We start from the raw sequence: 22,043 nt of genomic DNA on the forward strand, positions 1-22,043 counted from the left end.
AAATCTTACCTTATTCTGGTTGGGGGGGGACTTCAGAAACCGTAACACCACACAGCGCTGGAGGAAAACAGGAAAAAATAGGGATTAATTCGCATTTATAAACACCACAATTGACTGATTCCCCAATGTACCTCTCTGAGAAATTAAGGGGGAAAAAAAACAAACAAGAAAAGCACATTTTAGATGGTTATTTCACTCAACTTGAAATCAAATACGCCAGCTGAAATCAAACACAGCAATATCTGCTGCCAGCCCTGCCATCAGTTTAACAAGGCAGCCACTCTGCATTTCCACTCACCAAGTACACCAGGGAAATGCTCCCTTAGCTTACAGCACTGCTCTGAAAATCTGGGAAAGCTCACATGGGACCACAAACCCCCCCACCCTGGTTTTTGTGCACCAAAGCTCCCCAAAAGAGACACGAGGCCCATTTCATTTACAGTATCAGCAGAGCATTACAAATTATTACGGAGACACCAGTTACAAGCAGCAGCTACACAACTGAACTTAACACTAAACTAAATCCTGCTGCTTATAAACTTCTGCAGAGTAAATACATAACACAGGAACAAATATAGCATGTTTCCAAGTATTTTACCTTAAAACCATAGAAAAACTCACTAATTTTTGTAATTTTTACAATTGTTATCAGTTTTGTAACAATTCAAAAAGCTTGACACTTTACAAATTAAACTCGAAGTCTGACATGGTGTTAAGGCACCTGCTGCCTTAAAAGGCAACACACAGCCCTGCCTCTGATCTGCCTAAATATCTGATCCTAGAGATACTTCCACTGATGTAGTTCAGCCTATTCAGGTTCAATGGGGATATTAACAGCTGGGCACCACAGAAGGTAGAGACAAACAGCTGTTTTCCAGCGTTATCTCTTAGCCAGTCTGTCTCCATTTGGGCCTTCCCAAGGCACCAAAAAGGATTACCTCCATTTAAAGCACTACCGCAGAAGTACATTCAGATTCACTGACAAAGACAATGCAGACAAAATGTCCCAGTTGTACTTCGTGTTTATGGAATCCAACCTTTTTCCCTTCTGAATTATTTGCCATTAAAAAACTTCACATAGCATGACAGCACCAAATCCATTCCATATTTCAGAGCTGAAAGCTGTTTCTGCACATGCTGAGGGAGAGGGTTGCAGATATCTTTAATTACTAACATGGAGAGAAAGAGGAAATAAGCAAAACTAATGGCAATGTGCCATCCAAAACAATCACAAGACTAGGTCCAGGTTCAGACATTGCCACTGAAAGCCAGACAAGGCCCCTTCCAGAGCTATAAAGTCTCACGCCACCATAAATCTCAGCATTCACCCACATCTGGAAAACACTCTCACATAAAAGGATACTTTGCTGTGAATTTGATTTGTCCTGCAAGATGAGTGCCTCAACAGTAGAGGAGATAGCACCAGAGTGGTAATTAGTGTCACCTGGATTTGACAAGATTCCTGGTGACATTTCCTCTCTCTCCTCATGCCCTACACATGAGTAACAGAGCCCAGGCCTGATGAGCCTGTAGCTCTGTGTGCAGTGTCTTATTCTTACAGTGTTTCAACCATTTGGATCTCCTGCTTTAATTATTCATAAGTGGATTAGTGATGGAGTGATCTGATTATCACTTCTAATCCATTCAGAATGATTCTGTAAATCTTTCAAGGCTAGTGTAGATATTTATCTAATAATCAGTTCCCAGCCAGGATTCCAACCAGTGCTCTGGAAAACTTGATTTGCTTTCACAGGACTCAGGACAGTATTTGTTCATCAGCAAGTCATTTCTGATCTGGCAAAATGACCAAAATAACATATGGCAAAAGAACATGTTACTGGCCTAAAGGTGTTAAAAGGAAATAGAGCACTGTTCAAACAAAATTTCACAGATGCACTGAAACCAACCAGCCCAAACTACATTTCAGTAAGACGATTAGAGGAAATAAAAAAAACAAAACCATCACCAAACAAACAAAAACCCACCCCAAAACCAAACATCAAAAAAGCCCTCAAAGCACTTCTTTCCTATTTTGAGGCAAGTTTCCAGCTAGATACATCCCTTTGTGCATTTCAACACCAGTTCCACAGCACCAAGGTTAACCCATCAGATGTCACAGATGCCAACTGCCTCAGAAGTATCACCCCTAAAAATATTGGCCCACATTTTTCATGCTATTTAATTTCAGATTCACTTGACTGATTCTTTACTTGGAAATATTGTGGGTGGTTGTTGCCATGAGACTTTTTGTCAGTTATCTTAAAATGCCTTCAATTTTTTTATATTTACAGATTGAACACCAAATATGTGCCATACTTATCTGCACGCACGAGAATGGCCCAAATTCCAAAGGGAATGAATATCTCAAGAAGCTGTCACTACTCCTTAGCACTTTGAGTCAGACCAACTAGATCCTAATGCTCCCTACATTTCCTTCTCCACAACCAATGGAAGGGCTTACAGAGGCACCTCGCACCACTTCCATCAAGGCACTGGCACCATCAGAGTATTTAGTTAGCTGCATAACAGTCCCAGAGTGATAAAAAAGCAGGTTGCAAGCAAAGGGGGAAAAAAAGAAACAGTGCATGGATGTAGGCAAATGTAACACATAAAACAGTAAAAGGCTTCAAATCTTTTGATGTAAGAAGTTAGGAAATAAATTAATTCAAAGGAAGAATTCTCTACAAATTTTTTTAAATCCTGCACATGTTCAGTCTCTATTTAGTGACAAAAGACTAAAAATAACCAACCCATCAGAACATCACACACTACTGCTCCTACTCTCAAATAAGGAATTTAAGGACAACTCTCACATGAGAGCAGAGCAGCTTGATGGCAGATAACAACGTTCTTAGGGCTCCAGGCCCATACTAGGCCTACAACAACAACCATTTCCAATTGTTATGGAAAACTGAAAACAAACACTAGCAACAGGGATACCAAAACCCGCGTCCCTGAAAACACATCCACGGGCCGGCGATGATGTAACCAGAGGTGTTCCGGGGCAGCTCGATCCCAAGGCACAGCGTTTGGAGTCCGCAGCCCGCAGTTTACAGCCCCACCAAGAAAGGCAAACACGTCTTTAGCACCCCATCACCAAACAATTGTTTGGGTTAGAGCAGAACAAAGTTAAGGTCTGCCAACAAGGAGAGAAGGAGCTGTGAAAATACTCAGAGCCAGCGGCGTGTGTACGCACGCAGCTCCTATCCTCATGTGTCCTGGGAACAAACCAGTATCCTGGACATGGTCCCCAAAAGCTTACCTATAAGAATTTTTATTCTCCGGAGCAGTTACTACAGCTATTATATTAATCTTAAGAAAATCCGAAAAATAAAGTAATCCTTGGTAGCTCAGCCAAAATATGACTGGAATCAATCCAGGTACTTTGGATTAGGCAGTAGAATTATGAAACCAGGATAAAAGCTTACATTTGTTTCTTTACAGCTTGGTGTTTGATAATGACCTTATTTTATGACCTCACTGTCATAAAATGCAGGCCTCCTGAACTGGAGAGTTTTTAGAACTTAAACGCAACTGGGGCAAATCTATACTCTTGATATTCCCCTTCAGGGAACAACCTCGTTTGCATCACAGAGATTCTTTTCAGGTCTCTTGCTACATTAGTAACAAAAATCCAGATAAGAGTTAGTGGCAGTGAAAGAAATAGGAAAAATTTAAATTAGCTCAACTGCTGGTAAAGTTGCTTAGATACACAGAAAGTTGTATATTTTCCCTCTGCTCTTACCACTTCTGCTCACGCAGGTTCAAAATAAGTTTCTGTACAAAAATACAAAGAATTAGCCTGTCCAAACACAAAGCCTGGGAAACATCAGCTTCTCCTTTTCCAAATAAGCAGGTTCACGTCATTTGTTATTACTCTATTATTATTCTAAGCAGCTCACATTAACTGCTTTTGTCTGGAGGCAAAGCACTGCTCTGACATCTCTCCTTCCGAAACTGGAAAAGATTCTCATCTCGTTGATTCCGAGCTTAGGCTCACATATGTAAGACCGACTGGTAGAGAACAAGACTCTGAGAAGCAACTTTTTAGTCCCAAAAGGAACTCCACCCCCCTTCCCACACCCATCATCTCCCTCCACAACGCCTCATAAATTCTGGCATCGAAACACTCATCAGTATTTTTCCAGGCACTATCTGCAATTTCACATTACACAGTTACCTACCTGTTGTTTAAAAAGGTACACAGTACATAAACAGATAAGAAAACCCATCTTTCTCTTGAAGTTGTGAGTATAAAAGTCACAAGTTTCCAATTATAAACATGGGTGAAACACTTTCAAAGACTGGTAACAAATCTTCTCTACAATTTTACTCTGCTATTTTTTGCAACTAATTTCACACACCACCACCAGCCACTGCCAAAGAAGATGAAGATTCAAAGTCAAATATTTTTGGAGAAAATAGGGTCTGTAAAGACTCTGAATTTCTTTGTAACTGGTTACTTAGTTCACTGTTTTGCTGACCCTGAAGAGCTACCAAGAACTTATCAAACAGCTCTAAGTTGAACCTACCACTGTGGTTATTCAGTGCTCCCTAATCATTGTGGGTTTACAACAACCTACAGCAATGGCACCTACAGAAAGTACATTCTAATTATTGTAATTTCCAGTCCAAGGGAGGGAGTCAAACTGAACACAGTAATATGCAAATACTGATTATTGACAGTTCCAAGGGTACTCAACATGAACTATGGAATTGTTTAGCTGATATTAAGCTATTCCTGCAGTAACACACTGCAGCTGCATGCAGAATTTGCCAACTAAAAAAAATTATTCTGACTTTTTTATTCCAAATCTACATGCCACAACCCCTTAAATTCCAATTCTAGTTTTAGGGATTTGAACAGAAAATAATTGTTTTCAATTCAGAAAACACCATTTCTGGAAAGGAGAAAAATGGACAAAGAAGTGTTATCTTCACATCTCAGCAAAGACAGTGACAGGGAGAGTTTGTCCCTCTGAGATATGGTAGACCTCAGTGAAAACATGCCCACCACGCTGCCCAGGCACTTCAGCCAAAGCTTACCTTCATGATACTCAACACAAGACATTTTTAAAGGTCTCCTCATCCAGAGTCAGTCTGCTGTGCAATGTGAAGGGTTATGAGAGATGGAATCTAACTATGTACTATAAAATTTTGTACCTTTTGAATTAAATACACTGGTAGTATCATAAAAATTTGTTTTCCAACTCAGTTTTGTTCTACATAAGGTGAGTAAGATCACACAAAACAAAATGAGGAAAGCTACATTTCCTGCCAGTATGGAGAAAGTTTAGCAATTGCTCACACATAGTGCAAAGAAGCATTCAGAAATAGGAACAATACTCTTTTATTTAGCACAGGAGTCCTTGAAGAACAATGGTTTTATTTCTTAACATGAATAAAGGATTTGTGGCATGGCATCTTGCTTTCCACCATTCAATATGGCAAACCCTTATTTGCAAGCAACCCCCCATGACACTTGTTTTCTTTAGCACAGTGCTCACAGCTTGCATCAGACTTCAGGTGCTCATTATGATTTTTTTTGCTGCCTGGCTATGATCTTGATTCTCATGAGAGTCAAGCACTACCTCAGGTTTCACTTTATAGTTAAGCTTCTATTACCTTGCAATGCACAGATGGTACCAATTCCAAGAGAATTTAATGATTGCACTCTGCAAGAGTGAGGAGGAAATGTCTGCCCTTCAGTCAAAGCAGCTAATCAGAGCACCTGAAATTATATCAAGTGAAACACGCACTGGTATGAGGTGGAAACACGTACCAGAGAGAGAACAGGATGAATAAACCCATTGATGCCTGGCCCTCAGTGTGCTTTAGCACTGTCTGGGTAGCACAGCACATGGCTCTGACGTCCTTGCTGTGAAACAAGGAAAAACGGCCCAAAACATTTAAAAGCATATCAAACACCTCATCCATCTGTCAAACAGGCGAGTTTTACCAATCAGAACATAAAAATACATCCTAAGTTTCCTCCCTTTAAGCTGCTCTAAAGCCCCCTCTAACAGCAACACACACTTCCCAGCATTAAAGCTGCCAAGTCATCTGATGTTATGCTGGGGAAACCAGGCATTCCAGGAAATTATTAATGGGGGGAGGAAATAAAGAGTCAAAACAATAAGAGGGATTAGAATTAAGTTAAATAATTAAATGGACAGTTAGAACAAGTGGATAATTCTCAGCATCCAGAACAAGTGAACCAGAAGGCACCTAAGGAAGTCTTGTGCTCATGTAGAATCCAGTGACTGTTCCTTCCCAAGTAAAAGCAGGTCAGGAAGGACACTTCAAGGAGGTCAGAACACCTCCTTGACACTTCATTCCGTGTCACAGACAAATCCACTGAGGCAAAAGGAACAGCCACTGAAAAGCTGGGAGGAAGGAAGAATCAAAATAGTGAATAAAGTGGCATATCTTAGACTGAGCACTCCTACTCAGCTTTGGGTCAGCCAGGCTTCTTTATCCAAAGCAATCAGCCCACGGTTGCTGTCAGCTGAGGGCAGATACAAAAAACACACAGAAATCCATCACTGCATTACAAGCACTTGTAATAGACACAAAAGAAATATTTTTGAGATAACAACTTGATCTCAACTGCAAAAGGAACACGTTCAAGTTTGAGCCAGCACTGAACCCAACCAGAAAAAAAAACAGGATTATTCTTAATCAAGGCTAATAACCTCATGAGCTTGACTGCAAAACTGGGATTTGTTTTACATTTTCAATGGATATAGCCTTCAGCATTCTCAAAAGTCCCACCAAAAAAAAAAAAAAATAGACACAAAAAGTAGAGTTTGAATTTCCAAAGAAGTTCACCAAAAGACAAGTCTGCTCCAACACTCATTATTAGCAAAAGATAGCATCTCTGAAATAAGTATTCTGCAGGGAGGAGAGATGTGTTGCTGCTTCTGCAGTTAAATGATCACTGTCATATGGGATTAGTGTTAGACCACAGAGCTTCTGTCTCCCATCTCCATCCACACACATGCTGTGTTTCCCCATCTGCATCTACAAAACTTAAGGCACTCATATAAGAAAAGTTTTACTTGATGCCTTTCTTCTCTCTCTCCTCTCTACATTCAGCCCTGCTGCCCAGTGTCACTTTCCGTTTCACTTCATGGAAGACACTAAACCACTCTGCATTCAGAGCATCCTTCCAGTGCAGAAACCTGGTAAACACAAGAAAACTTTAACTACTGGTACAATATTGAATTGAGATCCTGATACAGAATTAAAATTCCTTGATGCTGACTCAATCTAATAACTTGGGGGAAGCATGTGTCAATAAAAAGCTTCACAGCTAATTCACAGAACTGGAAGCACTTTCAACTTTTAATTCTTTGTTTATAATAAAACCTTTGTAGATTGTACTCAAGTAGAGTTAGGTCAATTAGTTATGACATCAACAGTCACATTGTACCTGTTTAGCCAAAGAACTAAATACAAACAAATACAAAACTGTCTTGTTTTCATCCACTGACCATAGATGTGTATCTAAATATCAATTAGCCAAGGTGATGCAAGGAATCCTTCAGTTTAATACAGGTGTCACAAAGGTTCCCAAATTCCAACTCAAACTGGTGACTGCCCTCTGTTAATAAAAACTTCATTGTTGTTCCCAGCAAGACAGGCATCTCTTCCTTTCTTTTCACTGATGACACACCCTGATCACATACTTGGCTTTTTCAACTAGTTTTCGTAGCTGCTTCAGTCAATTTGGGCAGAAGCTCCTCCACTTGTTTGCAACAAGTAAATAAAATGCTAAAAAATCAAAAGCAATGACAACTAAGAAGGACTATCATCTTCAGTCATCAAGCTGTGTTCCTGTCCTTTTGTCTGAGCAGGCAAAAGATGTGCAGGTGTGGGGGCTTTGTTAAACTATGTTTAGAGTTAGACACTGTTGAGATATGCACACACCCAGAAAAAAAAAATGCTGCAGAATCCAGGTCAAACAAATGCCCTATGAAATTTAAATGTAAAAAAAAAAAAAAAAAAAACCCCAAACATCAATCAGAAAAGGCAGAAAAAACTACAGAATCAAATGCAGACTTCTCCCTGCATTACATGATTGCCAAATCCATCAGAAGCAGGAATCAGCGCAGGTTTGGAATGTAAATACTAGAAACTCATCAAGGAGACAAAAATGTTTAAGTTCAAGTCTTACCATAACTATGCCTTTCCCAATTAGTCAAGTTAAAATCCAAGAAATAGAAGTTGAATTTTACTTTTTCTGGTAATATCTTTCTGTAAAAGAACCAAGAGACCAAAATGTGGCCATATTTAATCAGAGCAATATTCAAAAAATTATTAATAATTGCAATGGCCATTATTAATAAACTATTGTATTTATAAACACAGGAACAGCAAAATTTCCCTAACTGAAGATTCTTTAATACAGGAATCATCAGCCTCTTCTATTTTTCCATTACATCAAGACATATATAGATATTAATGAAAAAAAAAAAAACAATCAGAACACACTGAACAAAAAACAGAACACAACCTTTAAAACATTTGCTTTATAGTCAGCAATCTGGAATTTCTCAGGAACAACTCAGAAGTTTGGGGGTTGTCAGTTCTTACACAAACTTCAATAGCACAAAACAGATTCAGGAACTCTACACAGAAAAACAACAGAAGAAACAGGCCACATAAGTTTTTGGACATGTACAAAATGACATCATCAGAAAAAGCACCTTAAGAAGATTCTTTCAATGAGACAGCAATTAATGATCAGCATCATCCCTTGGTGCCAAACAAGACCAGAGGAAAACTGCAGATAACTAAGTCATTCCAATTGGAAGCTTTCTACTCTTTCAGCAACACCCTTCTGTCTAAACATACAATCCTGTCCTCTCTTCAAGTAAGTTTATTGCAACATTACTGAACTTGTCATTATTTTTATAAACAAAACAATCAACAGCCACAGGAAAACTATTTCATAATGCAAAGGCACTATGAAGAACAATTATCTACCCTAATTTGACACAAATCCTCTTCTCACAGAGTTATTTCAAAGTCCCAAACCAAATCCTCCTCCCTTCTATGCAGAAAGGGACTTCCTGCACATGCTTTGCAGCCATCATAATGCAGGTGCCAGCAGAAACAGCTGCAGATGCAGTGAAAGCAGAGACTGCTGCTAAAACACAAGATCCCCTTCCCTCCCTGCACCTCTGCTCACTACAGTCCCCTGTGCAGCCAGCACAAGGATTGGGAAGGATATTTCTAAAGTAACACTGGACGTCCTCCATCTTTACCACAGGTCTTGAAGGGAAAATAAATATCACAGAGAAGAGACAGATTGTTTACCACAGAAACCAATTTTGAGAATCTTCTGCAAGCTTCATTACCTGGCTTGACTCCCTCATCCAGACTCCTTAGCTACACTTAAGCTTTCCCTTACCTTCTCCATCTCCCCTCCTTTCCCTTTTCCTACTTACAAGCTCACAGATGTTCTGGAGATGCTTTATACATTTACAAATTAATCCTGTACCAAAACCCAAAGATATCTGCTGGAGTTGCAAACATTCCAAGACATAAAGTAGATGAACCCTAACAATCCAAGCATCTCAAGCCATAAACCACAACCTTTTGCAACAACATAACAAGGTTGTTCTAGACTATCTCACCAAATAAAAATCAAGCTGGAGGAAAAAGACTCCTATTTTCCACTTCCCCATACTCACCCTCAAATACAAGTTTAATGTTCAAATGTATTTCAAAATTATGCTTTTGGTTACCACAGTATCCCAACACACAAGAAGTAAAACAGAGGCCAGGAGGAATGTACATACTTCATGTCATAGAGCAACTACTGCTGACTACAAGCACATGTTTCAACAGCAGAAAGAAATCCAAGTTATTATTCCTAGAGTTGCTTACACTACTTTCTACAAACATCTACCGAAGCCTTTTGAAATGAAGTGTCCCATAAGAGCAAACAACTGACTGAAGTGCAGAACTCCAAAGGAGAAATTGATTTCCAGCTCAGCAAACAACTGACTGAAGTGCAGAACTCCAAAGGAGATTTCCAGCTCACTTCTGAGCTGAGCTGCAGAAAGACACAACAGCTAACCGGAGATAACTGTTCTGCAGCAGTTCCTCTGAACGCTCTCCACTGCTCATGAGTAGGGAAGAGAAGGGAAAGCACTGGTTCACTCTCTTTAAATCTGAAGCCAAATTTGAAGCAGAAGGAGCAACTCTCCAATAAAAACTCCGGGGAAAAGAAACCTCCTTTCTAAACGACCTGGATGGGCGTGATGGTGCTTGGCTGGGATTTGTGGAGCTGTATCTGTATCTGTCCTGCAGCACAGATTCTCACCAACACCTCAGAGCTACCAGCTGTATTTCACACTAGAATCATGAGGTAGCAAAGTTGACTGATCATTCTAGCACTTCAGCAGACTGCAAGACCATACAAAGGCCTTTCAGCCACAATTCAGTTTCAATTTTACTTAATTCATTCACAGCTTCAATAAAAACCAAAAGGAAAAGCTTGACTACCAGAGAAATTTGTACCACAGTTCTTCTGTACATCTTCTGGAATTTCAGATTCTCCAGAACCGAAACTTCAAAAATTCATGAAAGCAGAAGTTTGAGTGCTCATCAAGCAAGCAAGCACAGAGCTCCAGTGATAACAATGGGAACTGGAAATGCTCAGCAGGCATTCCATCTTTATTCACCGGATCACTGTCAAAAGCCTGCCAAATTAATTAAAGTAACTCTATAAAACTACCACTGTAAGAAGAGACGTGTTGAGTAGCCCATACCATGCCTCAGGATCCTTATCCTGCACTGGAAGGATAAGGAACAGAGATGCACTTGCAGTGATTTCAGCGCCCAGTGAGACTCCTGTCACTGTTACATCCTGCAGGATTAATAACCAGCAAGAAGAAAAAGTACAGCAAGCACTGAGAGCACTTTCATGGAAACAAGAGAGCACGTTCCATAGGATGCCAGCATCCCACTGCCAGACAAAGCTTTGTCTGGGCGCACTGGAAAAGCGGCTGCGTGTCGCCTGCGTCCAGGGCTTATCAGCCAGCAGAGCTGTCTGTTGGGCATGTGACTTTTACATGACCAACTTTTTAATTTGGTACTGTACTGGATTAACAATGCGTTACATTCATGTCTTAAAGGGCAACCTACAGGGAATGGAGCAACCCCAGGAATTAAGCAGAGCCTTAAACACAGGAGAGCACCCTGTGATGACATGGGCCTTACAGCCCTTTCTGTCCATCCCCAAGGCAGCCACAGCCCTCACAGGCAGGAACAGCCAGGCTGCCCACCCCAGCCCACACCCCCGGCACTGGAGACATGACCTTGCACAGGGCTGTTATCAGGGCTCCAAGGAGCGGTGCAGAGAGCAGGAGCTCAAACACAACACCCCGGACCTTGTTCTCTGAGAGGCAAAGCAGCTCATGTTCTCTTCTCCAAAAGAACAGGGATTCACTTTTCTGTTCAAGTTTAAAAAACAAAACTTCTCAAATTTTCTGGAAGTGAGGAAGAGAGGCTTAGACCAAGAGAGGTAGGGAGCAGCTTTCTCTCCACATTTCAAACTACAAACCACTACACATCAGAACCTGGAAACAAGTACATGCACTGTTCCAATCTGGCCTCTCACTTGTATCTGAGCATCCATTCATGTCTCTCCCACCACCACCAAGTCCCTATCCCCTCCTCTTGCACTGATACACAAAAAACATGAACTGGGAAGATACAGAATGAAGTGAGAACAGTCAAAACGTCTTAGCTGGGCTGCTGACCCATCCACACAAACCTGAGAATAACTTAACACCAGATCACAAGAACGATGATTAATGGTGCAAGCATATCCTGTTCCTAAGAGGCACAAAGTTACAATTAACATTTAAATTGTATTTATAGGCTTCAAGTTTACCAGACTTTGTCATCAGTAAACACAAAGATACAAAATGTAAGCTTTACTGTTTCAAAGTTGTCTATAAAAGTAAAACTGTATCTATATCACTTTCACTCTATCTATCTTAAAAAAGTTTTATCATCTTGTTAAAAAGAGAACTGGCAGGCTCCGCAGCTATTCTGAACCACTGGCTGACTTCCTCACTTTCCACATCTTTAAAGATAATCACAATTACATCACTAATAATCCATTATTTCCATTATTTATCCTGACTCCCGTCATCCAGTGACTGTGTAGTTTCTACACTGCCTTTTTCAAAGTTAAATGTGACAGGAAACAAAACCATACATGTTTTTCCTGCACCAAAAATTGTTTTTAAATTGTATTTGATATAAAGAAAAAGAGGAGGGAAAAAGCCACAGCCACAGAAGTGTCCCTGCTAAAGTTTGGAGAGCACCACAAGATTTCTAGCATTTTCTCAGGCTTGGTATTTGTTAATATTTTACATCAAATTCATACTTATAACACAGAAAACAAACATTAAAATAATGCAGTATTTTCAGTCATTCATTTAGACATAACACAGAAAACAAACATTAAAATAATGCAGTATTTTCAGTCATTCATTTAGACATAATTTTTTAAAATTATTCTTAAGATTCAAATCTTATTATAGATTTTTTTTCTACAAAAATCCTCCATCTCAACATTCTGGCTCTGCTGAGTTTTGATCTATGAATCATCAAGAACATTCTGTGGCAAATCCATACCAGCTTTTAAACTAAAATACAAATACATCTTTAAAGCACAAACACAGACACAGGCACTTTTTAGAAAACGAATAAACTCCTTCAAGGGGCATGTATCCCAATATATTAAGTAAATAATGCACGTGCAAGGGGGACAGGAATACACTGTCAGCATAAACTGACACAGAGTCTGCTTGATTGGATTCAGCTTCGTTTAATCATTACTGCTTCAAATGCTAAATCTATTATACTGGTATGTTTTAATAAAACACACCTCCATTCCCGTGGCCCCCTCCCACCCCAAAAAAAAAAAAAAAAAACCATACAAACAAAAAGCGAAAAGAAAATCAACAAAAAAACCAGACCAACAGGTACATGGGAAAACAGGGATGAAGTGACCGGCGTGGTCACATCACAGCAGCTCCGTGGCAAAGCCAAAAACCTAAATTAGAGTCGGGAGCCCGGCCCAGCACTGCAGCGAGTGCTCGAACCCCTCACAGAGCCAGAGTCGGTGACAAAGGGAAAAACACTCCTTCACCAGCTCGCTTTCTCCTGTCACATCACCCACACCCGGGAATGATGATAGAAAAGGCGAATTTTTAGCACTTTTCCTCACAGCTCCCATCTGCAGGGGCAGCTGCCCGGCCATCGGCCGCTCTCCTTCCCACCCTTGCTGGCCGTGCCGGAGGAGCCGGAGAAACGCCCGCTCATCCTCCCCGCGGGACGGGCCCGATCTCCCCGGGACAGAAAACTCCACCGGCAAAGAAAGCAGCGAAGGCGGGCGGCGGGGCCGAGCGGCCGCTCCCGCCGGGCCGCCCCCTTCACGCGGGCCCGGCTTGGGCTTCCCCCGTACCTGGCAGTGTGAGACGACGAGGCTCTGGTTGCCTTCCCCATGGTACTTCCATTCATTTTCATCCATCTTCTCCACATCCATGCCCGGCCCGGGCCGCGCGGAGGGCAGGAGCAACCGCCGGCCCCGCCGCCTCACGCCGCCACCATGGCGGCTGCGCCGCCCGCCCTCAGCCGCGGGAAGTCCCGCCCGCCGCGGGCGCCATCTTGGAGCCGGGCAGCGCCGCCGCCGCCATGGCGAGGCCGGGCAGCGCCGCCGGGGCAGCACCGGCGGCGGAAAGGCATCACCTGCCCCCGAGAGCAGCCGGGCAGAGGAGGGGATGGCCCCGCTCTGCTCGCCCTGTTGTGTAGTTTTGGGTACCACACTATAAAAAAAGGGACTAAGCTGTTAGAGAGCAGCCACAGGAGGCCACAGGGATGCAGAAGGACCGGCGGGGAAAGGCTTATGAGGAGCAGCTGAGGGCACTCGGTTTGTTCAGCCTAGAGAGGACACTGTGGGGAGACATGATCAGTAACCCACCCAGAGCGGGGTGGGGCACTGAACAGCCTCCCCTCGGTCACAGCCCCGAGGTGACAGAGCTCAAGGAGAGTTTGGATAATGCTCTCAGGAACACACAGGGTGGGATTTTGGGCTGTGCAGGAGCTGGACTCCGATCCCAGTGTGTGTTCTGCGGTATGGGGTGCCCGTATAACGTACTCACTGTGTGGGAGATGAGCTCGCAGCAGAGGCTCTGCGCATGGTCTAACACCCAAAATAGGGGAGGTTGTGACCGCTTTGGCATTGCGTTTCACAGAATCAATTAGGAAAAGACCTCCAAGACTATCAAGTCCAACTTGCAACCAGTCACCACCTTTAAACCTGACACTAAGTGCTACATCAGTCTTTCCTTGAACACCTCCAGTCACTCCCAATGACTACCCCATTCCCCTGGGCAGTGCCTTCCAATGTCTTTTCAGCTACCGTTTCCAGCTACGCTGGTTTTTTGTTTTACGATGTTTTCTCTTGCAGTCAAGTGTCTGTTTAATTAGCCTTGTGCTCCAATATACCAAGTCGTTCAAATACCCAGCGTTAGAAGCATAAAGATCAACATCTGTGTAATATTCTTTAAAAATTGAACACTAAGCTGTTTTCCCACATATGAATATACACATACATGATTTACAATAAATAGAAAACAATCTAAAGATCCAAACTCCCTATCACAAACACAGGACTAAATTCTAGAACCATTAATCCAGTAATTTTTATGACTATGAGTTTTGACCACAAGCAGTGAAACTGACCCTTCGATGACTATTTTAAAACAATCCCTAAAGGCTCTATGAAATTCCCCCATTTATTTCCTGCTTCCTCACAAGGCTCTTCATGACAGGGGCCCAAGCTAGCACAAAATAAGGTAATTAACACTCAGAAGCTTTCCTCTGTATAATGAACATTTGTATAATTTGGATAGTACCCAAACTTGACTCTCTGTTGCAGCTTTTCAAAAGAAAGTCAAAGCAAAGTAAACAGTGCCTTTTTTATGGAGAAAGAAGATGCACCTAGAAGACTGAAAATAAACCTTGCATAAATCTGCAATGAGTCACTGATCTTTTTTTTTAAATGTGTGTGGTGTAACTTAAACACATCATCCAATTTCACTAAACTTAAAAAACAGGGGTTAAACAAAATATGTGCTAAAATACTAGCTGAAAATCACTTTTCCTTTTTTAGCATACTATACATATCTACATGAAAAAGGAATTCTTGCTCCTTTGACCATTTGATAAAGATGAAAATAATGACAGTGATTTCTTTAAAGTAGGCTTCTGTCATCTGTGTTTGCAAAGTTTCTCTATGGTATGTTACTAGGAATGCACATCTAACATACAACAATTAACCATAATATCCTGGCTTTTAAGAGTGTTATAAAGAAGTTACACTTAGGACTATAAGACTGTGGTATTTATGATACTATCATTAAAAAATAACTGTACTTCAGGGAAGTAGCATTTGAACACTTATTAGGCTTACATCGAGAAATACATACAGAAATAATACCAATGTATCGTCTTGCAGTGACAAAATTAATATGTCTCAATTTTAAAAGGAACTCTAGCACAGCACATTCTTTCATAGTTCAGAAAAATGCACACCTACAGAGTTAAAAATAAAGTGGAGGTTTGAGTGCACAGGTAAACAACACTGAGGACACCAAGTTTTAACACACTCCTTCTCCCCAGCAAGGCACTTCCCTCTCCACCTTTTCCTCCAGCATGCTGAGGTGCAGAACTACCAACTGGGCAATTTGAGGCAGTGCTCTAAGAGTACACTGATGAAAATCAAACCTGGAGGGACAAAAGCCTATTTTACAGATGTTATTTCTCCCTGCATTATCTTATTACTCAAACCAGGTATTATCTACAACATGCTTGGACTGAACTCTCAGAAGCTTTGGTGCCATTCAGGTATTGCTTAACTGGAATTCCCCTGTCAGGTGGTGTAACTACAGCTGGTGTGGACATACCTGGATGGGTTTTAATTAGGTGCCTTGAGGTCTGAGAGCACAGAGCTCAGTGACCTGCAAAATCCACCCAGGGATTCAGCAGATGGCCAGGTATCCTGTGGTATTTCAGTATGTAAATAAATGAGTTTAAAATGCAGCAGGAATGCATAATGTAATAGTACTTCGCTTCATCCCCTCAGCAGTTCTTTTTTTGGTGTTTGAAGGAGTCAGAAGAGCACCACAGGCCTGAAATCCCTTTTCCTCAGAGTGCTGTAACTGCACTGTGCTTTATGGTACAATCTGTGTTTCTCAGAATACACTTTGGTCTTGGGAAGCCATCAACACTGGACTCTCTCATTTGCCATCTTTTGCAATTTGTAAGTTCATCAGTGAATGAGAATAAAATTGCAAGAACAGTCCACAGTTCACATATTCACTTTGAGGAGGAAAAAAAGTATCAGGCATGTATGTAATGTCAACAGCCTTTACTATAAAAAGTTCATTAAATCCATATCTGAGAGGAAAAAAATAGCATTACCTGAGACTTGTGGTAAAATTGAGTGCCAATAATACAAAGGATTTTTTGCTATAATAGGTACATCTTAATTCTTCTGGTCCCTAAAATGAAAAAGGCTTCTATTTGAAAAGAAGGATATTTTGTTCTTTATGAAAAGAGTAATCATGACACAAAATATCCTATCCTGTGACCTAGAAACATCTGCCTGGAGAAATCAAGTTTAAAAATCACAAATTCAAGGCAATGAGTGCAAAAATATTAAATGGACTTGATAATACAACAGTGAAATTGTACTACAAAATATTATTTGTTTTAAACTACTACACCATATTCAGTTTCAAAAGGTAGAATTCTCTTTAAATAGGATTGAGTTTCATACTTTTATTATACTCAGACCAGCAAAATTGGAATATACTTATGTAACTCACATTATTCAAATGTTCAAGCTTTGTCTTTTTTCTCATATCAGGCTGCACCATGCCACTGTTACTTCTTGAATCCCTGTTTTTTCTACATAATTTCACACACATACTAGAAGTGCAGGAAATTTCATGCTCCAACTGTCACTTCACCATCTCACACTGACTAAGACTCCCTGACCCAACAAAGAAAAAAAGATTACAATAGGACTGGAGTGTGTCATTCTGTGGCTTTTTTAGAAAGTATCTGTGGCACTTTAAACCACAGTAAAATATTGTAGAAATAAGGGAAGTAATGGCTTCAGGAATAAGGCTGTAAGTAACAGGAAAGGGGACTTTACACAAATAAAGTCACATATACGTTGTTAGCAGATAAGAGCACAAACGTACCACAGACATGGATAAACAGACATTATTGCTACCAAGAACTTTAATTGCTGCATACAGTCCAAGAGAGTTATAAAGTTAGAGACAGCATAAAGAAGAATTCTGTACTGTATATCTAACTCCAAAGAATTTCCAGGATAGACAATATTTTTTACACCTAGACAAGACAATTTAAAAACATTTCCTGTACACAGGAGGCCTGTACATTCATTGAAAAGAAAAACAACTATTTACCAGTGGGCTATGACCCAAAACACATACAAATGAAAATCAGTGTTGTGATTTAAAGTATATGGAAAAGAAGATACACTGTAGGTGGTCACTAAAGCAAAAAACTATGGTGAAATCCTAGTAGCTTTGACAGGTTATTAAGGCAGAAAGGAACAAGACCAACCCCATCTAGGCATGGCCTTAAAGTCTGTTTTTACAGCCTCTAATCTGCAGGCAAGGAAGGAAAGAGGAAGGGATAAAGAGCATTTAGGTCTTGCCCTGTATGAAAGGACATACCAGCAATTAAAAATCAAACTACTCTTTCCATAAAGAGGTGAATGCAGAGCAGTTCTGTAGCCTGGGCAGAACTCACAAAGCCACAGGACTTGTGGTGCTTTCAGGCCAGGCCAACACTCCTCAGTGCAGGTACTTGCTGTTAATGTTGCACTGTTTGCTCACCATCAAACACCTCTTGCAACTGCTCCTGTGAAAACACTTTATTATATCCTATCACAAATATTCCCCAGCATTGTGCCCAGCCCTTGGACCTGTTAATGGTTAAAGAACAGCATTCAACTTTTTGGCTCAAGTAAACTTGTTTGACCTCTTTAAACAGGGAAGGAGACATGTAGATTAACCTGGTTTTCAGCTAAACCACCATCCTTTGGCAATGCTTCCATAGGAAACCTTGAAACCTTCCCTGTTAGAACTTTGAGTCCACTGAGTACAAGGTCTCCTGAAGATAAATTACTAATTTATGCATAAACTGCTAACATGTTAACATGTCACTTTATACCCAGAAACACCAATCTATAATAGATGGAAAACACCAAACAGCAATATATGGAGTGGTACAGACACCCTGGGAATCAGTTTCTTTGTACTTACTGAGAAATTCAGATTTATGTTCCTTGGCACAGCTATCAAATACTTGCAAAGATAAAGACCCTTCAATCCATATGTACTACCTTTTATTATTTTTATTAACACTGTAGTGTTAATGATTTTGGAGTGATCTCATTATGTAAATGGCATCATAAAATTTAATGCTCCCCCGACTGTCTCCCTTGAAGAACCCAATTTACTGGAATCATCATGACTGATACCAATAAGCAGAACTGATAAATAGCCAAGAGACACCTTCTAAAATTTTAAGCTTCACATTATCTGTCATCTCCAATACATAAACACAGATGTAATGCAGTTCCCAAGCAGACACACCAATATAAACATGATGGAATCTCAAAAGGGTGACCTTGTTCTCCGTTCCAAATCTGCCCATGTATTCCCGTGTGGCACATGGACACCCATGAGTCACCTCAGAGTCACACCCATGAGTCACCTCATTTGATCATTCACCAAATGAATGGTCGAGTTTTCTGTGGTGGGATTTTTCCCAAAAATTTGTTTCGTTGACTCAGCAAAGCAGCGTGACACGGTACAGCCACACAGGCGCTCCAGCCGTCACTGGAGGAGGAATGGGAACACATCCCACAGCGTCCAGGAGCACAGGATTTGCCATTCTGCTGCCAGCTCCCTCTCAGACCACAGTAGGCTGATTATGAAACTGCACTTTGAGCAGCTGCAGAACCTCCTGGCAGGGCAAACACGTGGGGCCCTTCCAAGGAAAAGAGAAAACACAGAAGGAAAAGATATCTCTGGGTGTGCTCTGAAAAAGCAGCAGAGTACAACAATGTTCTGGGAGAGAGAATTATGGCTCATTCAGCAGGGCAGGAGCTATTACTGACAGGAGGGTTTGGGTTGTTTTTTTCATTCTCCCCCAGAAAAACACATGAATTTGAGTTCTCCCATGCCCTCACTGCTCCATCTACCCAGGTTATAAAAGAGAATTGAAGAGAACTGCACCATCAGAGGATCAATGATAACTTTATTGATTTAAATCAGCTATTTCAGAGGTGACAATCTACAACTCTCTTGATTAAGGCGGAATGAAGTGGATACTTAACAAGTGATTATGAGATCTCTCTGACTGATCATCTGCCAAAAACAAGTGCAATATCCTTTGCAATTAAAAACTTTATGACCGTGTCTTACTTGTCATAACATGTGACATGTCTCATAGGTATGTTTTTGTTTTATGTCAGTGGGAATACATACATACATATATATATATGCACACACAGAGATCTCTCAAGTCAATCTTTTTAGCAAGGAATTAAATTTAAGATAATTGAGCGAGCATAAATTCTGGATCAAATTCTACACTTACTGAAACAGAATCAGGCCCAAAAAGCAGTGAAACCCCCTTCTCACCCAAAGCTTGGCACCTTGGAAGGTACAAATCCACCTGGCATGAATTTATAAATTAAAAAGATATACCTTAATGATCCACTTGATCTTAGACAGGTTCAGAACAGCTGGTTCTGAACCTAAGAATCTGTGACTCTGTGTTATAGTGAAAAAAAAAAAAAAAACAAAAACCGGGGGAGGCATTTCCATTTACCAAATCATCCCTGGAGACAGGCATTTAATTGCAGTTACAAATTTCCATGGGTTTTGCATGGCAAAAGAGAAAAAACAGGAAACAGCCTCATCTGCTGGTTTAAGGAGACACTATCAGGTGCATTACTTTATTTTACCTCTCCATGTACATCTCCTGGATCTCATAGAATAAAATCTCTAGGATTGAAATTTGGGGTTGTTTGTTTTTCAGTATCAAAGCCATTTGCACACACTCCTCACATGATTGGGAGATCCCAGGTAATTCAGTGAAAGGAGCAGCTCTGAATCTCCTTTCTGGCTTCTGGTTGTTAATACAGACAGACACATCTAAAGAGATTGCGCAAAAGTTTCCTATTATTTAAGTTTCTTGTAATTTTACTGAAGCTCCAAAGTATTCCTAAGTCAGCTATTCAATGGCATTATTTGTTTCAAACAGAAACGTTTGATGGACATTCTTGCTGTTGAGTTTTTTCTTGTTTGTTTAAAAATTTAAAAAAAAAACTTCTGAAATAAAATAATTGAAAAATATGTTGATTTCTCTTATTAAACTTTTTAATAAAAAGCTTTAGCATTGAAACAAAAATTAATAAATTAGCAGGAAACACAATGGGATAGCATGTCACCCTGAGCTTAAGGATGTATTTTTTGGCTGTCTTTTTAGTCTCAGTGCACCAGAAGAGGTTCAAAGTCAATGTAAAATAACAAAAGGAAAGCTTAAAATAGGAGTGAGGATTACAGATGTAAAGCTTCAGTCAAAAAAGTAGAAGAAAGGAAGACAGAAGCAAATAATACAAGAAAGGTGCAGAATATCAAAGGTCCTAAGCCTGAACTGGTTTTTTTTTAAGCAAACTGCATTTCAGAGGTTAGTCCTAGAATATGACTTATCATGGTGTGAAAATCATACCATAACTATTCTTTATCAAGGACACAACATTAAACCAAAATTGCATAAAGAGGCTTTAGAGGAGATTAGATTCACATAGACTCAAAGGGACAAAATGCCATTTCAGAATAACCCATGTTATCTGCCACAGTCTGGCTCACCAGAAATTGCTCACAGCAATTACTCAAAAAAGGAGCAGCCTAACCAAAACTTACTTGTTCTCTGTACAGTTATACATATATTTACCTTCCTGGACAACTCAGCATCCCTGAGAGGTGGAGAAAATATTTATTAGAAGATCCTTGTACAAGGATCACTCTGTGATCATTCAGAGAAAAGAGACAAACATACAGATTTTATCCTCTAAACTCACGAGGATAAAATAGCCTCCTCCCAAATGCATTTTCTTCCACTCTGTGAACATTTCCCAAGGGCCTTGCTGAATTTTGAGAAAAGCCTGAATTTCCCTTTTATTTCCCATCATGTCCATCTCATGCCCCCACTCCCCTCCTCTGCCTACAGGCATAATTTTACCGCTCTGGGCTCTTCCCACAGGGGATATTTTGCAGGATGCTTTGGTGGAATGCCAAATAATCCTGCTTGTGCATTATCTCTTTATGGAGACAAGAGATCATTGGAACACTGGGACAGAGCAAAGAACTCACTGGGGGAAAAAAACAAAAAAAAAAAACCCAAAAAAACATAAAGAGCTTGATCTACTGGGAATTTCCCTTCGTAGCAGTAGATTTGGGAAGTGAGGCTTTATTTTATAACCAGAGATGCTGCACTTTATTTCTATTAGACAGACCTATAATTTCCTTCCTGCTGGAGCATTCTTGCAGGGCAGTTGTAGCTTAGAGGTTTTTGGTTATTCTTGTACATAGATAAGCTTTACAAGATCTTGATGATATTCACAAGGTCTTCAAAATAGGCACACCCATATACATGTTAGGAATGAAGTGAAATGATAGCAAACTTCCACAAGCATCATACTATCCTTTTGGACCATGGTGCATGATATAAAGGGAATTGTCCTTTTTCCTATCAAAGTTTCAGGCCCACTCCATCACATTACTGCCAACTTAGAATACCCACTTGATTTCACATATATTGCATATACAAACTAGAATATTTGGTTCTAACAAATATTTACCTTTAGTAAAAGTAACCACTCCTGCCACCAATTT

The 22,043-nt window shown here is 40.5% G+C and overlaps 1 protein-coding gene across 2 annotated transcripts in view; it reads right to left on the bottom strand.

The window, feature by feature from the left end:
- IPPK (inositol-pentakisphosphate 2-kinase) overlaps positions 1-14,288 on the bottom strand; it is a 30,860-nt gene extending 16,572 nt beyond the window's left edge. The window contains exons 1-2 of one of the 2 annotated variants that reach the window (XM_072934880.1): positions 14,193-14,288; positions 10-57 (exon numbers count right to left, since the gene is read on the bottom strand). In XM_072934880.1, the coding sequence (XP_072790981.1) occupies positions 10-57; positions 14,193-14,273 (129 nt within the window). In that variant the 5' untranslated portion in view covers positions 14,274-14,288. Of the gene's footprint in view, positions 1-9; positions 58-13,495; positions 13,684-14,192 lie in introns of those variants that run through there. The other variant, XM_002193047.7, reaches the window with a different exon arrangement.
- Positions 14,289-22,043: the final 7,755 nt, after the last annotated feature.

Source organism: Taeniopygia guttata, chromosome 12 (genome assembly GCF_048771995.1).
Source record: "Taeniopygia guttata chromosome 12, bTaeGut7.mat, whole genome shotgun sequence".
Lineage (NCBI taxonomy): Eukaryota > Metazoa > Chordata > Aves > Passeriformes > Estrildidae > Taeniopygia > Taeniopygia guttata.